This window comes from Anomaloglossus baeobatrachus, chromosome 10 (assembly GCF_048569485.1).
Source record: "Anomaloglossus baeobatrachus isolate aAnoBae1 chromosome 10, aAnoBae1.hap1, whole genome shotgun sequence".
Classification (NCBI taxonomy): Eukaryota; Metazoa; Chordata; class Amphibia; order Anura; family Aromobatidae; genus Anomaloglossus; species Anomaloglossus baeobatrachus.
This window is the reverse complement of record NC_134362.1, coordinates 187,709,821-187,723,786: the sequence shown is the minus strand read 5'-3', so window position 1 is coordinate 187,723,786 and position 13,966 is coordinate 187,709,821. Positions and strand designations below refer to the sequence as shown.

General features: G+C 51.6%; 1 protein-coding gene across 1 annotated transcript in view; it reads left to right on the top strand.

The window, feature by feature from the left end:
* Positions 1 to 13,966, top strand: part of LOC142254738 (cadherin-1-like) — a 61,321-nt gene that overhangs the window by 22,211 nt on the left and 25,144 nt on the right. Inside the window, exons 7-8 of the mRNA XM_075325994.1 lie at positions 5,616 to 5,791; positions 6,321 to 6,428. Coding sequence (XP_075182109.1) covers positions 5,616 to 5,791; positions 6,321 to 6,428 — 284 coding nt within the window. The remainder of the gene's footprint in view (positions 1 to 5,615; positions 5,792 to 6,320; positions 6,429 to 13,966) is intronic.

Here is a 13,966-nt window from a genome sequence, read left to right as displayed (position 1 = left end):
CCCTGGTACCTGTGCCTGTTTTCCTTACCGTCCTGAAGAACTTTGTGACTCTGCTGACCTGGTTATACCTGTCCCTGCCACGCCAGTGCTCCGGCTGCCGTGTACCCTGCCCCCCGGTGGGATACTCAGTCCAGTGGATCCACCTCCTGGGCCCATCAGTCCTCCCGGTCCTGACAGTTTGATCAGGCCATGGATCCCGCTGGAGCACAAACATCTGAGCTGGCCGAACTACGCCAGGAACTGGTGCAACAGCGTGACACATTACACCGGATGCTGAAATTCCTGGCGTCCATGGACCACCGGTTATATACGCTGCAGACCGCTGCCTCGTCTGAGTCCACGCAGCAACCAGTCTCCGGCTCCGAACCAGTTTCCGCCACGGCCTCGCAACTTCGCCTCGCTGCTCCGCCTCGCTGTGCAGGGGATCCCAAGTCCTGCCGCGGCTTCTTGAACCAGTGCTCCCTGCATTTCAAGTTGCTTCCTCATTTGTTTGTCTCAGACCAGGCTAAAGTGGCGTTCCTGATGTCGCACTTGGAAGGCGAAGCTCTAGCCTGGATTAACCCCCTGTGGGAGAATGAGGATCCAATGACCACTAACATCCGGGAATTCCTGCACGCTTTCCGAAGTACATTCGATGAACCCGGACGTACCACCACAGTGACCTCTTCGCTCCTCCGGCTACGCCAAGGGACCCTGACCGTCGGCCAATACGCCATCCAGTTCCGCACGCTCGCCTCTGAGCTGGGCTGGAACAATGAGGCCTTGACGGCGGCCTTTTGGGAAGGACTCTCTGGCCGCGTCAAAGACGAGCTTGCTGGCCGTGACGTTCCACGCACCTTGGACGCTTTAATATCCTTAGCCACCCGGATCGACCTCCGTTTCCAGGAGCGAACCAAAGAGGTATTCCGGGAGAAGCTACCACCCCGTCACGCCTTGTCCCCGCAGAGGCCTACCGCTCCTTTGCCCCTGCCTTCCTGTGACATGTTTCCGGAACCCATGCAAATTGACCGACTGAACCAAGCCAAGCAACGCCGTGCAGAACGGCTCGCCCTGGGCCTGTGCTTCTATTGTGGAGACGGGTCACACATGCTTCGGACATGCCCTGAGAAACCTGGTAGACCCCAGGCCCAAGGGATGGTGGGAACCGCTACCCTTGGCACCGGAATCCCCTCCGTTCCACTTACACAGACTGTCCAGGTGACGACGAAGAAGACCAGGTTCACAGCAGAGGCCCACATCGATTCTGGGGCGGCGGGTAATTTCATACGCCAGTCTGCAGTGGACCGATACCAAGTACCTGTGATCCCGCTTGCCAAGCCCCTCTGGTTCGCCTCCGTGGACGGCAAACTGCTATACGAACCTGTCCGATATACCACTGAACCAGTAAGACTCCAGGTTGGCACTTTGCATACTGAGACCATCACCTTCTTTGTGATCCCGAAGATGGCTCCTGAGCTCCTGTTGGGCCTGCCCTGGCTTCAACTTCATGACCCTGCCATTAGTTGGCACTCTGGCGCTATTAACCGCTGGGGGTCCTCGTGTCATGACCACTGCCTACAGCCCGTTCCTCGGCCCCTGTCACCCGAGCCTGCTATGCCGCAGGAAGAAGAGGCGACGACTCAGTCCAGCGGTGTACCACAGCTCCTGGCACTTGTGCCTGTGGTGCCACCGGACCCAGAAGCAGAGTCGACGCAGTCCAGCGTCGTTCCACCATCCCTGGCACTTGAGACTTTGATGCTCCCTGCTACTGAGGATGACACACTTTCCTGTACCCGGTCCGAGACGCCCGAACCGGTCGCCCACGACTCCAGTCCTGCGTCTGACTGTCTTCCCTTATCCGTTGCCTCCGTTGCCGCTGACTTGGGTTCTCCGATACGGGACATAGTGGCCATGAAAACGGTCCGGGGTAGGCAGTCCTTCCTGGTCGATTGGGTGGATTGCGGCCCCGAGGCTCGGTCCTGGTTGTCCCGGAAGTACGTTGCTGCCCCTCTTCGGCGCGCCTACATGTCCCGGCCGCGGGGAGGGAGGCTTCAAGGGGGGTACTGTCACGCTCCCGGTGTCCCAGCAGCCCTCCTTACCCACTGAGCCGGTTCCTGCATCGCACCACCGCTCCATACCCACTGATCCAGTCGTACCTGCATTGCACCACCGCTCTGTACCCACTGATCCAGTCGCACCTGCATCGCACCACCGCTCCGTACCCACTGATCCGGCCTCACCGTCATTGCACTGCTCCTTACCCACTGATCCACTCCACGTGTCCACCGGTCATGGCTGTCGCTCCCGCTCGTGCTCTCCTGTGTCCTGCTCCTGGTCTCATGAGTCTGACTCTGAGTATTAGCCTCATGCCTCTGTATAGGACCAGGCCGCGCCCACTCTCCTGGTTTTATGGACCCAGCACACCTGAAGCAGGATGTGACATACGGCTGTGCTGGATATATAAGACTGGCCTTTCCATAGGGGCGTTGCCTGATCAACGTGTCTAGAAGCTTTGTCTTTTGTGCTAGGTGCTCAGGCCCCCTGGTGCCGTGTCCTGTAGACTTCTTGTCTTTGCTCCCTGGTACCTGTGCCTGTTTTCCTTACCGTCCTGAAGAACTTTGTGACTCTGCTGACCTGGTTATACCTGTCCCGGCCACGCCAGTGCTCCGGCTGCCGTGTACCCTGCCCCCCGGTGGGATACTCGGTCCAGTGGATCCACCTCCTGGGCCCATCAGTCCTCCCGGTCCTGACACAGTGCTTCCTCCAACAGCAAATCAAATCCTATGAACACCCTGCACCACATCCACCAGACACACCAGTGAGCGGCTTGAGTGGAATAGGGTCACCCACCTAGGGGTCAGGAGAGTGTCAGTGAAGTGAAGTATAGGAGAGTGAAGGAGAAGTAGAGGGAAGTGGAGGAAGCAGGGAGCGGTGGCTCCAGAAAGTAGCTGTCTAGGTTGCAGGCGGTGGTCTGGACCTAGAGGAGTCGGACCCCCAGTCGCAGGGGATTAAGGTTATGTGCCTGGGACCTGTCAAAGAGGATGGTCAGCAGCCTGGTCCGATCGCCGGTCCGCGACCGAAGGCACGGCAGGGTACACGGACCCTAGGTCGCGGAGAAGCTTCAGGCAACCCAGCAATTAGCCTGTGAAGAGCGGAGCCTTTATGGACTGTTCCCACCAGCTCCAGAATCGGGGCACCAGTGCAACGAGGGGGATAGGGCCTTCCACATACGTAGCCCACAAAAATCCCAAGCGTGAACCCTGAGAGCAGGCTCCCACACTTAGCCACAGAGGGGAACGGGGCCCGGCAAGTTCCAAACTACAGGAAACACTTCAGTGAATCTAAACTTTATGCCAGGAAGCAGGTCACGGACCACCAGGCAGTGCTGCAGGGGACGGGAACCGGACGAGCTCCCCTTGAGACTTGGCACCTAGAGACTTGGTTTACCCGGTTGTCAGCGGCTGCTTATTGGCTGAGTGAGTACATGAGTGATCTTCCTGTCACGGCACCCAGTAGCACCATCCAGAGTCCCAGGTTATAACCCTACCGGTGGAGGGTAATAACACCTTGCTGCCCCAATTCATCAGCCCGGGTACTCCCAACAACGGCAGCAGCGGTACTCCCAATTACCGCACACCACGGGTGGCGTCACGAACTATCATCTCCCTGTAAATGTCCCCTTTTACTTTAGAGTGTGGCCCCGAGCCCCCGGGTCCGGAGACCCTTGAGCCACGAAAGGACATTGCCCACGGATCCGAGCGGTTCGATCCGCTGCTGGGGCGGCACAGACACAACCTTACTGACCTTATTGCTCAGGCACCTCCCGTAGTGGGAGAGTGCATTAAGTACCCAGTACCTCCCAGCAAGGCACTTCCAGGAAATGGCACGCCATCCCTTTAAGAGCAGGGGAGATATGTGTGCATGCACCGTAGGCTCATTCCCAGAAAGTCTTTGTGCTAAGGGCCCTGGAGGAGTCAGGAAAGCCACATGTGGAGGACCGCGTAAAAGCAGGCCGGCCACCGCCGTGAGTTGGTGTCCCTGCTGGGGGCAGGTAGAGCCATGCAGGGAAGCTGAGACTACAGATTCCATGTGGTTGGTCTGGTTTCTGAGTTTTTGGCCACTGGTTCCTTCCAGTTCTAAGCTGATGTCACTGCTGGATATCTGAAGAGAAATAACTATGATGTGTCGTTCATCTGCTGCACAAAGTTTCTTTGGCCAATCACTGGCTGAGGCAGATAGGACAGCAGGAATTGGCGGGTACAGAGGGCACAGCCAAGACAGAGTGACAAGAATGAAAAGATCAACACTGGCATAAGTAAGGGCCAGTGGACTACAGGACCTGATAACTAGCTTGCTAGCAGGACAAAACCTAATTGACCTTATTGCTCAGGCACCTCCCCTAGTGGGACGGTGCCTTAAGAACCTAGTGGTTCTCATCAAAGGAACTTCTGGGAAATGGCATGCTGGCCCTTTAACATCAGGGTAGATGTGCGCGCCTGCACCCTAGGTTTATTCCCAGAAGGCCTGTGCATTGTGCAAAAGCCACAGGAGGAGTAGACAGGGAAGCCACACGTGTAGGACAGCAGGGAACCAGGCCACGGTGGTGAGTGAGTTGGTGTTCCTACTGGGGAGAGGAAGAGCCATGCAGGGACACCGGTGCTAGAGTTTCCATGCGGTTTGTCAGGTTTCTGAGTTTTTGGTTCTTAGCTGATGTCACTGCTGGATATCTTCCGAAGAAGAAGTAACCATGATGTGTCTTTCAACTGCTGCACAGTTTCCTTGGCCAATCACTGGTCCTCAACGTTGCCTATTTCTTGGTCCTGAACCGCACATCCTGAACCCCCAAACTGCTTTGAATTATTTTCCTGGGAGAGACCTTCCTGATGCAGTATAACTACCTTGTGTCTTGTTGCTGTGCTCAGTCTTGCCATGGTGTATGTATGACCTGTGACATGAAACCATCTTCCACAACCTCACCTTTGTAGCAGAGTTTGTCTGTTCCTCACCCAGGTTTAAGCCTCCTACACTGCTGTTTCGGTTAATTACTTTCAACCTACATGAAAATGATGATGATTATCACCTGTTTGATATAATTGGATATTTATACACCTGATTAATACCCTGAAATTGTAAGTGTACCTAGAAGAAGGCAAAGGAAGGTCACACCAAATATTGATTATATAAAGATAATTACTAAAAAAGAAGAAACTATTAACGCCTATTTTTTTTTTTTTTTTTAACCATTCTCACGTTGCGGCATTTTTCCCACGCCAGTCAAAAACCATTGCGCAGCACTTTAACACATTTTTTTTTTTAAATCTTATATATGGCTCGTTGCCTAGGTGACCGACCACCGGACATGCACTGCGCTTACAAGCTCAATGATAAATCTAAGGTTCAACATACATTATGGTCTATATCACACGTGTTTCTTTACTCCGTGGTTTTGATGCCTTCGGTCTTAATTTTCAAGGTGCACATGCCAATAAGAACAAGGAAAACCATTGCATGAACGGGTGTACAAACTTTTGGACCAGTACTGGATATGATAGGCTTAGAACAATATTTGTCATTACTTATACACTTCAAGGATATCCACCTAGTTTGTATGGATTCTGATTGTATCTCTCTTAAAGGTACGGCTGTGGTGAAGGTTTTAGCGACTGATGCTGACGATAGTGAGACCACCAACAATGGGATAGTACAATATTCAATAACTGACCAGACACCCGGTGTGCCAAACAGTGAAATGTTTCGGATTGATCCTGAATCTGGACTGATCAGCTTGGATAAACCCGGATTAAGCCATGAGGTTTGTGGGTTACCCTCCTAAATTTATTTGATTGTAACAGAGTTGAGCTGAACTGTTGTGTGGCCTGTACTAGAGTTGAGCGGATCGGCTATAACCCGGGTCCGACGGATCCGGATCGGGTTGCTGTCGAAGTCCGGATCCGATCCGTAATCCGCGGCTATGTAAATGAATGGGGAGTTGGATCCAGGACGAGAGAGAGTGAGAGAGAGTGAGAGAGAGAAAAACGGATATGGATCGTGCACCCCGGATCCCGGGTACTGGTCGGACTCGGATCGGAACCTCGAACCGTGCGGATCCGGATTTTTCAGATCCGGGTCCGCTCAACACTAGCCTGTACTGAAAAATCAGAGCAGAGTAGCTCAGGATACGAGAGCTAAAAAAAAAAAAAAAAAAAAGTGTCAAATTATATCCATCTAAAAGAGCTCACTGACTGGTTCACAGTTAACTCATTTTGACAGCAAGAAAAAAAAATGTATCAGGAAAGTCTCAGTCGTGATAATCTGCATGTTGTTGTTTATTTTTTTTCCAGAAAAACCAAAAATATGTCCTAACCGTCAGTGCTACAGATCAAGAAGGGTTTGGATTATCAACTACCAGTAAAGTCTCCATCTCTGTGCTGCCGGCTAAAGAAAATCCGGTAAGTCATATGGGTTACCGGACCATCGGTGTTATTTTATACACCATGTGCAGAATTATTAGGCAAGTTGTATTTTAGAGGATTTTTTTTATTATTGATCAACAACTATGTTCTCAATCAATGCAAAAGACTCATAAATATCAAAGCTTAATATATTTGGAAGTTGGAGTGGGTTTTTTTTTTAGATTTGGCTATCTTAGGAGGATATCTGTTTGTGCAGGTAACTATTACTGTGCTGAATTATTAGGCAACTTAATAAAAAACAAATCTATTCCCATCTCACTTGTTTATTGTCACCAGGGAAACCAATATAACCGCACAAAATTTAGAAATAAACATTTCTGACAAGCAAAAACAAAGCCCAAAAGAATTAGTGACCAATATAGCCCCCTTTCTTTCTGATGACGCTCAGCAGCCGACCATCCATAGATTCTGTCATTGCTTGATCTGTTTATGATCAACATTGCGTGCAGCAGCCACCACAGCCTCCAGACACTGCTCCGAGAGGTGGACTGTTTTCCCTCCCTGTTGATCTCACATTTTATGAGGGACCACAGGTTCTCTATGGGGTTCAGATCAGGGGAACAAGGGGGCCATGCCATTATTTTTTCATCTTTTAGCCCTTTACTGGCCAGCCACGCTGTGGAGTAGTTGGATGCATGTGATGGAGCATTGTCCTGCATGAAAATCATATTTTTCTTGAACGATACCAACTTCTTCCTGTACCACTGCTTGAAGAAGTTGTCTTCCAGAAACTGGCAGTAGGTCTGGGAGTTGAGCTTCACTCCACCCTCAACCCAAAAAGGTCCCACAAGTTGATCTTTGATGATCCCAGCCCATACCAGTCCCCACCTCCACCTTGCTGGCGTCTGAGTCGGAGTGGAGCTCTCTGCCCTTTACTGATCCAGCCTCTGGCCCATCCATCTGGCCCATCAAGAGTCACTCTCATTTCATCAGTCCATAAAACCTTTGAAAAATCAGTCTTAAGATATTTCTTGGCCCAGTCTTGAGGTTTTATCTTATGTTTCTTGTTCAGAGGTGGTGGTTTTTCAGCCTTCCTTATCTTGGCCATGTCCCTGAGTATGGCACTCCTTGTGCTTTTTGATACTCCAGTAACGTTGCAGCTCTGAAATAGGCCAAACTGGTGGCAAATGGCATCTTGGCAGCTTCACGCTTGATTTTCCTCAATTCATGGGCAGTTATTTTGCGCCTTTTTTGCCCAACACGCTTCTTGCGACCCTGTTGGCTATTTGCCATGAAACGCTTGATTGTTCGGTGATCACGCTTCAAAAGTTTGGCAATTTCAAGACTGCTGCATCCCTCTACAAGACATCTCACAATTTTGGACTTTTCAGAGCCCGTCAAATTTCTCTTCTGACCCATTTTGCCAAAGGAAAGGAAGTTGCCTAATAATTAAGCACCCCTTATATAGGGTGTTGATGTCATTACACTGCACCCCTCCTCATTACAGAGACGCACATCACCTGATTTTCTTCATTGGTAGTTGTCTCTCAGCCTATACAGCTTGGAGTAGGACGACATGTATAACAAGTATCATGTGATCAAAATACTCATTTACCTAATAATTCTGCACACAGTGTATACAGTTGTGCTCAAAAGTTTATACACCCCTTCAGATTTTTTGCTTTCTTGGCATTTTGTCAGAGAATATAAATGATAACACAAAATCTTTCTTTCCACTCATGATTATTGGTTGGTGAAGCCATTTATTGTCATTCTGTATTTTCTCTTTTTAAATCATAATGACAACCAAACATCCAAATGACCCAGATGAAAAGTTCCCATACCCCAGTTCTTAATACCATGTATTGCCTCTTCTAACATCAATGACAGCTTGAAGACTTTTGAGGTAGGTGTGGATGAGGCTCTTTATTTTCTCAGAAGGTAAAGCTACCCATTCTTCTTGGTCAGATGGTAAAGCCGCCCATTCTTCTTGGTCAGATGGTAAAGCTGCCCATTCTTCTCGGTCAGATGGTAAAGCTGCCCATTCTTCTTGGCAAAAAGCCTCCAGTTCCTGTAAGTTCCTGGCCTTTCTTGCATGAACTGCGCACTTGAGTTCTCCCCAGAGTGGCTCAATGATATTGAGGTCAGGAGACTGAGATGGCCACTGCAGAACCTTCACTTTGTTCTGCTGTAGCCAATGACAGTGTCCAAGTACGTCCCATGTGCAGCTTGCGGGTGATGAGTGCAACTTTGACTCCTATATTTGCTGATAAAATGCTGCATTCATCTTTCCTTCAACTTTGACCAAGTTTCCTGTATCTTTGTAGCTCACCCATCCCCACATCATCAGCGATCCACCTCCGTGTTTTATAGTAGGAATGGTGTTCCTTTCATCATAGGCCTTGTTGACACCTCTCCAAATGTAACATTTATGGTTGTGGCCAAAAAGCTCGATTTTGGTCTCATCACTCCAAATTACCTTGTTCCAGAAGCTCGGAGGCTTGTCTCTGTGCTGTTTGGAGTTATCATTCATATTCTCTGAAAAAAGGCCAAGAAAGCAAAAAATCCGCCGGGGTGTGTAAACTTTTGAGCACAACTGTATAATACAGGACATAAAAATATTCAGTCTGTCACAGATTTATATATTAATTCCATCCTGTAATGTTAGAAGTATCATTGCCTCCACAATTCCTCTACAATCTGATATTGGTCCTAGAGGGGGATAGGAGATGTACTGAGGCTTCATGGGCAACCTTGTCGCTGAACCACCCCCACAAACCAGGCAAAAGTCACAATGGCCGATTCCAACCTTTGCAAATGATCGTCAGCTGATTAAGTGGCACTAACAATAATGCCGGACTGCCAAATGCTTCATTTTGGTGAAAGCACTGATTTTTTTTTAAGGAGAACAATGCTAAAGGAGGTTTCTGGTTTTGAAAGAAAAAAAAAATTGGGCTTTACTCACCCTCCCCAGGTCCAGCACTTAATCTCCGTTGCTGCTCCTTGTGCCTGTTATTGACATCACATCAGCGCTGCAGGCAATCGGCTCTGAGGGGCGCATGCTGTCAACTCAAAACCGACAATAACAGACACATGGAGCAGCACCAGAGACTCAGTGCCGGACCTGGGGAGGGTGAGTAAAGTTCTTTGTTTAAAAAAAAAAAAGGCTTCACTCACCCTTCCCAGGTCCACCGCTGAGTCTCTGGTGCTGCTCTATGTGTCTGTTACTGTCGGTTTTGAGTAGACAGCACATGCCCCTTAGAGCTGATTGCCTGCAGCGCTAATGTGATGTCAATAACAGATACTGGGAGCAGCAACGGAGACTAAGTGGTGGACCTGGGGAGGGTGAGTAAAGAACTTTTGTTAAAAAAATACAGCTGAAGGACAGAGGATTTACAAAACTGGAGAACCCCTTTTAAGCACTGTGTGCATCATTGGCCGAAAGTAAATACTACAAGGTCAATATGTACCGCCCCGCGGGCTCGGCTGCCACCGCCAAGCCACTCGGATCCGTGCTCGTACTGCGGGTGGTGGCTCGATCCTCTCACGGACCCGGGGGTCACGTTGCTCTGCAAGGGAGTTGGCGCTACACGCGGGGACTTGGGTGAGGAGTTCCACGACCGGGGCCGCGGTTGGTTGGTTTGGGTTGTAAGTTCGTGACACAACCCACGGGTTGTGGTGATTGTAGACACCACCGCTGCAGTGAAGGTATGGGGGCTCCCGGGAGCGGTTTAATGGCACAGCTAGGTGTTGACCCCTCCGTGGGTAGGTGATGTTGGTCCGGGGCCCGGTTGGCGAGGGCCAGGGTGCAGGGTGAAGTGTTGCAGTGCAGTGCGGTGTGGTGCCTGATGGCACTGGTGTACTCACTCTGACACAATAAACTCGAGTCTCTGGTAAACCAAACGGAGTGATGAATGGGGTCCGCAGCCGGCTGCAGCTTCTCCCAGACTAGGTTGGTGGTTTCCGCCTTTCTCCTGCACCTCTGTGTGTAAGTGTTTGACTCCTATGCCTAGACACCGGTAGTCCGCTCCCCGACTTGTATATGCCGTAGGAGCCCGTTTGCCTGCAGACGCTGGCCCTTTGAGTCTCTATGCCTTGGCAGTGGTTTTACCATGTATAGTTGGGCTGTTGTCTTCTAACGGGTCTTGTGTGGGATAGGTCCTTAAGTCCAGTCCTCAATCAGTTGATTTGACTCTGCCCTGTCGGTTCGGGGCTTCGTCTGGGTCTGAGTACCCCTTCTAGTGCTCCGGTTTCAAATCGCTTCCCTGCCACCGCCCGACCTCGGTTCCTACGGTTCCACCGGCTGTAATCCCAGCTCATGCAGGCGGCCACCACCGTCTGCCTCCTTGCCAATGGTGACTGGGCTCCAACCCAGCCACCAGGTAGTCTCTCGGCAGGCCTGGACACAGGACTGCCCATGAACTTGACTCCTCTCCACCTCCTCCAGACTACTCTACACTTGTACTTGACTCTCTGTGTGTGTTTTCCCGCCTCCAGGCCTGTGAACTCCTCGGTGGGCGGAGCCAACCACCTGGCTCCGCCCCCTGGTGTGGACATCAAACCTGGAGGGTGGTGACAAGGTTTTTAGTTTGATGTCACCTAATCGGGAGGGGGGGGGGTTTGTGTGTGACTACCTGGGACGACCTGACTAGTCCAGGGCATCACATTCCCCCTTGGTTTAATGCAGACTGTCCGCGCGCTGCCCGTCCATTACCGGTTTATTTTTGCTTTCTGTAAAATAGAAAATGGGAACATAATACAATTATACTATCATTTGTACAAACTTTCAACATTTTTAGCTTTTTGGATCTTCCCTTACGGGAGGCACATACTTAAAGGGGTTGTCCGACATTAGCTTAACAAAAATGTTTGAGTTTATCTGTGCTGTATTGTCATATAAATCACACCTACATTGTTATTTTTTGTTTTCTAACTTTTGTTCCTCTTGAATTATACCTTTATTCTCTGCAGCTTCTTGTTTACATTCAGCTCTAGCAAACTGACCACTTCCTGTGCAAAACCTCCCAGTCACAGCTGTCACCGCCCAGCCTCAGTGTCCAGCCCCACCCCAGTGTCCAGCCGCACCCTCTGCCCGCCCCCTGCACACATTCCCTGTCAGTATATTCTTCCACAGCACCTGACCTGGTATCACTACAGCATTGCAAATAACAGCCCCACATCGGACTGTGCACCATACACGCACACACATGGCTCTGCACCGTACACGCACACACATGGCTCTGCACCGTACACGCACACACATGGCTCTGCACCGTACACGCACACACATGGCTCTGCACCGTACACGCACACACATGGCTCTGCACCGTAAACGCACACACATGGCTCTGCACCGTAAACGTACACACATGGCTCTGCACCGTAAACGCACACACATGGCTCTGCACACGCACACATATGGCTCTGTACCGCACACATATGGCTCTGTACCGCACACGCACACATATGGCTCTGCACCGTACACGCACACACATGGCTCTGCACACGCACACACATGGCTCTGCACCGTACACACATGGCTCTGCACCGTACACGCACACACATGGCTCTGCACCGTACACGCACACACATGGCTCTGCACCGTACACGCACACACATGGCTCTGCACCGTAAACGCACACACATGGCTCTGCACCGTAAACGCACACACATGGCTCTGCACACGCACACATATGGCTCTGTACCGCACACATATGGCTCTGTACCGCACATGCACACATATGGCTCTGCACACGCACACACATGGCTCTGCACACGCACACACATGGCTCTGCACCGTACACACATGGCTCTGCACCGTACACGCACACACATGGCTCTGCACCGTACACGCACACACATGGCTCTGCACACGCACACATATGGCTCTGTACCGCACACGCACACACATGGCTCTGCACACGCACACATATGGCTCTGTACCGCACACGCACACACATGGCTCTGCACCGTACACGCACACACATGGCTCTGCACCGTACACGCACACACATGGCTCTGCACCGTAAACGCACACACATGGCTCTGCACCGTACACGCACACACATGACTCTGCACCGCACACACATGGCTCTGCACCGTACACGCACACACATGGCTCTGCACCGTACACGCACACACATGGCTCTGCACCGTAAATGTACACACATGGCTCTGCACCGTACACGCACACACATGGCTCTGCACCGCACACACATGGCTCTGCACCGTACACACATGGCTCTGCACCGTACACGCACACACATGGCTCTGCACCGTAAACGCACACACATGGCTCTGCACAGCACACGCACACACATGGCTCTGCACCGTACACGCACACACATGGCTCTGCACCGTACACGCACAGACATGACTCTGCACCGCACACGCACACACATGGCTCTGCACCGTACACGCACACACATGGCTCTGCACCGTACACGCACACACATGGCTCTGCACCGTAAACGCACACACATGGCTCTGCACCGTACACGCACACACATGGCTCTGCACCGTACACGCACACACATGGCTCTGCACCGTAAACGCACACACATGGCTCTGCACCGTACACGCACACACATGGCTCTGCACCGTACACGCACACACATGGCTCTGCACCGTAAACGCACACACATGGCTCTGCACCGTACACGCACACACATGACTCTGCACCGCACACGCACACACATGGCTCTGCACCGTACACGCACACACATGGCTCTGCACCATACACGCACACACATGGCTCTGCACCGTAAACGCACACACATGGCTCTGCACCGTACACGCACACACATGGCTCTGCACCGTACACGCACACACATGGCTCTGCACCATAAACGCACACACATGGCTCTGCACACGCACACATATGGCTCTGCCAGCCCCCCCATCCCCATCCCCATAGGGAACACATGTGGAGTACATACTCACCTGTCCTCGGTCCCCGCCGCTCCTGCACGTTCGTGCACTGTCTGTGCTCTGTTCAGCACAGTAGTGACGTCACCGCTGTGCTGCAGATTGCACAGACAGCCGGAGGGACAGTGATGAGAAGCAGCGCTGCGCTGCTTCTCATCAGCACTTTCAAATGTACCGGCATCGGTGATCTGTGATGCCGGTACATTTGAATGTGCGATCCTGGGCAGGGGGCCCGGTGCTGGAGCTGACACCACGGCAGCTGCCGCCAGGCCCCGCCCCCAGGTCACGGACCCCCACAGCAGTGCAGGGGGAGGTTACTGGAGGTGCGGGGGAATGTGTGGGAGGGTGCAGGGAAGGGGGCGGTGACTCCTCGCACTGTAGACACCCAGCAGGGAGGTGACATGCTGCTCCACATTTGCATGTCAACATGGCCCTGCCCATGTAGACGTGCAAAGACCGGAAGCAGCAAAATCGCGGCAGGAGTGGTCACATGACCGCTCTGAGCCGGGGGAGAGGGGCTGACAGCGGGGCAGGTAAGTGGTCTCTATCTACTTACCTGCCCCAATGTAGCCCAATAGGGAAATAAAAAAAAAAAGTCAAAGAAGCCGGATAACCCCTTTAAACGTTACGAACGTCAAACACTTTTA